The sequence below is a fragment of the Borostomias antarcticus genome, assembly GCF_949987555.1.
Source record: "Borostomias antarcticus genome assembly, chromosome: 30".
In the NCBI taxonomy this organism is placed as follows: domain Eukaryota; kingdom Metazoa; phylum Chordata; class Actinopteri; order Stomiiformes; family Stomiidae; genus Borostomias; species Borostomias antarcticus.
This window is the reverse complement of record NC_140263.1, coordinates 6,202,622-6,205,121: the sequence shown is the minus strand read 5'-3', so window position 1 is coordinate 6,205,121 and position 2,500 is coordinate 6,202,622. Positions and strand designations below refer to the sequence as shown.

Below are 2,500 nucleotides of genomic sequence, written 5' to 3'. Positions count from 1 at the left end.
AAGGTAACGATCAACCCGATGACCTCAGCAGTAAGGTAACGATCAACCTCATGACCTCAGCAGTAAGGTAACGATCAACCTCATGACCTCAGCAGTAAGGTAACGATCAACCTCATGACCTCAGCAGTAAGGTAATGGCTCAACACGTTAGACGGTATAGTGTTCAGTGTTCAGAGTGTTCAGTGTTGTACTCCATTATCCAGCAACGCTGCAAATGTGTGTGTGTGAACAGGCACCCAAAATCACAGACACATCTGCATTTCTTACACACACACACACACACGCACACACATACGCACACACATGCGCACACACACACACACACACACGCACACACATACACACACACACACACACACACGCATCATCCTGTGAGGACTTATCCAAGTTAGCCTTCCATCCTGAACAGCCTCCAACTGCTCCCAGCTCAACTTCTCTCTCTATTCACCCGTCACCTGACACCTCCAGCAGCCTCCTAACCCTAACCCTAACCCAGCCTCTGAGAGGCAGCCACACGGCCTGCTGGGCAGCCTGCCTCTAGGACTGTGTTCATGTGTGTGTGCCTGCTGGGCAGCCTGCCTCTAGGAGTGTGTTCATGTGTGTGTGTGTGTGTGTGTGTGTGTGTGTGTGTGTGTATCCTTCCAGTGGTTAAAAGCTCACGTCGAGCCTGGAATCTTAATGATGCTTTAAACAAAAAGCGCCTGGCGGGCAGCCAGCCCTTCCCCTCATAAAGCTCGGCGCTCTGACATCTTTATCTCGTCACCTGTCACAATGTTTACGTCGGGAGGAAGACGGAGGAAAGCGCCTGCTGTCGTTCAGTGGACCGGGGGGGTCGAGCGCAGACTCAGTTGTGAAACGTCTCTCAGACGCGCTCGTCTCCCCGCTGGGTCTCTGTGGAGCTGCCGCAGGAAACGTGGGATCGGTGAGACGAGCGGTTTAGGCGTGAGAGACGCTGGGAGCTCCAGCAGAGATGCTCACCGTCGTCCATGACGGCGTGCCAGTGTAGAGAGGGCCGGTTGAAGGTCTGGCACTGCTGGTCCCTGAAGCCGGGAAGGCCGGCGGGGCAGGGGCCCTTCTCACACAGCCGGTACTGCATCCTGGGGCCCACACAGTCCCCGCTCCCCCCACTCCACCTGGGGACACAGCACAGCACGGAGCCCGGCGGCGGGACAACCTGTTAGTGGGTGAGAAGCCCTGGTTATGCTTTCCTGGTCTGAGAGCACGTGAGGGTCCGCTGGGGCCCCCGAGCTGACATGAATCTCCTGATCAGACGCTGTTTCCTCAGAGGGTTACGAGGCCCCCGGGAGCAGCTCTGGGCTCTGATTCATCTCTCCAAGAGAAGAGGATTCTCCATTATTATAGTCGTGGGTTAATGTAGCTGCTAGCCTTTGTGTGAGAGAGAGAGAGACAGAGAGAGAGAGAGAGAGAGAGAGAGAGAGAGAAGAGAGAGAGAGACAGAGAGAGAGAGAGAGAGAGACAGAGAGAGAGAGAGAGAGAGAGAGAGAGAGACAGAGAGAGAGAGAGACAGAGAGAGAGAGAGAGAGAGAGAGAGAGAGAGAGAGACATGTCATCACATCGTTATATTGTCTTCGGGCTGAAGTCGGGCTCGGGCTGAGTCATTTCTTAACGGGTCAGGCTAGGGACGGACCGGGCCTGGGCCGGGCCGGGACCCACATCTCAGGCCCTCACACACCTCTACTCTGAAGCCAGTCGGCCTGTCGGTACTGCAGGTCACGCGTTTGGGGCCAAAGACACTTTTTTTCCATAGACACAGGGAAAGAAAGGAAAGGAGTCAGGAGTCAGGGTCAGGGTCAGGTCAGGGGTCAGGGTTCTGGTACCTGTGACTCTCACACTTGCGCTGGCGTCCGCTGACCCCGGTGCTGCAGGTGCGGCTGCAGGCTCCCCAGGGCCCCCAGGTGCTCCACTCCCCCACGTTGGGCTCCACGGTCAGGGCCCGGCTCACACACTCCCCAGCACGACACCACTGCACACACACACACACACGCGCGCACACACACACACACACACACACACACACACACACACACACACACACACACCAGCTTGACACCAAGCACAGAGAACGCACAACACCTGTAACCAGACACTAGTACACAATGACCTCATCAAACACAGCCCTCATCCCCCATAATGACCCTAACCCTAACCTAACCCTCTCATACCCCATAATGACCCTAACCCTAACCTAACCCTCTCATACCCCATAATGACCCTAACCCTAACTAACCCTCTCATACCCCATAATGACCCTAACCCTAACCCTAACCCTCTCATCCCCCATAATGATCCTAACCTTAACTAACCCTCTCATACCCCTTAATGACCCTAACCTTAACCTAACCCTCTCATCCCCCATAATGACCCTCACCCTAACCTAACCCTCTCATCCCCCATAATGATCCTAACCTTAACTAACCCTCTCATAGCCCTTAATGACCCTAACCCTAACCCTCTCATACCCCATAATGACCCTAACCCT

General features: G+C 54.9%; 1 protein-coding gene across 1 annotated transcript in view; it reads right to left on the bottom strand.

Moving 5' to 3' along the window:
* LOC311327188 (A disintegrin and metalloproteinase with thrombospondin motifs 19-like) overlaps window positions 1-2,500 on the bottom strand; it is a gene marked incomplete at both ends in the record, with an annotated part of 58,786 nt that overhangs the window by 30,232 nt on the left and 26,054 nt on the right. The window contains 2 exons of the mRNA XM_084460221.1: window positions 979-1,127; window positions 1,839-1,984. Coding sequence (XP_084316347.1) covers window positions 979-1,127; window positions 1,839-1,984 — 295 coding nt within the window. The remainder of the gene's footprint in view (window positions 1-978; window positions 1,128-1,838; window positions 1,985-2,500) is intronic.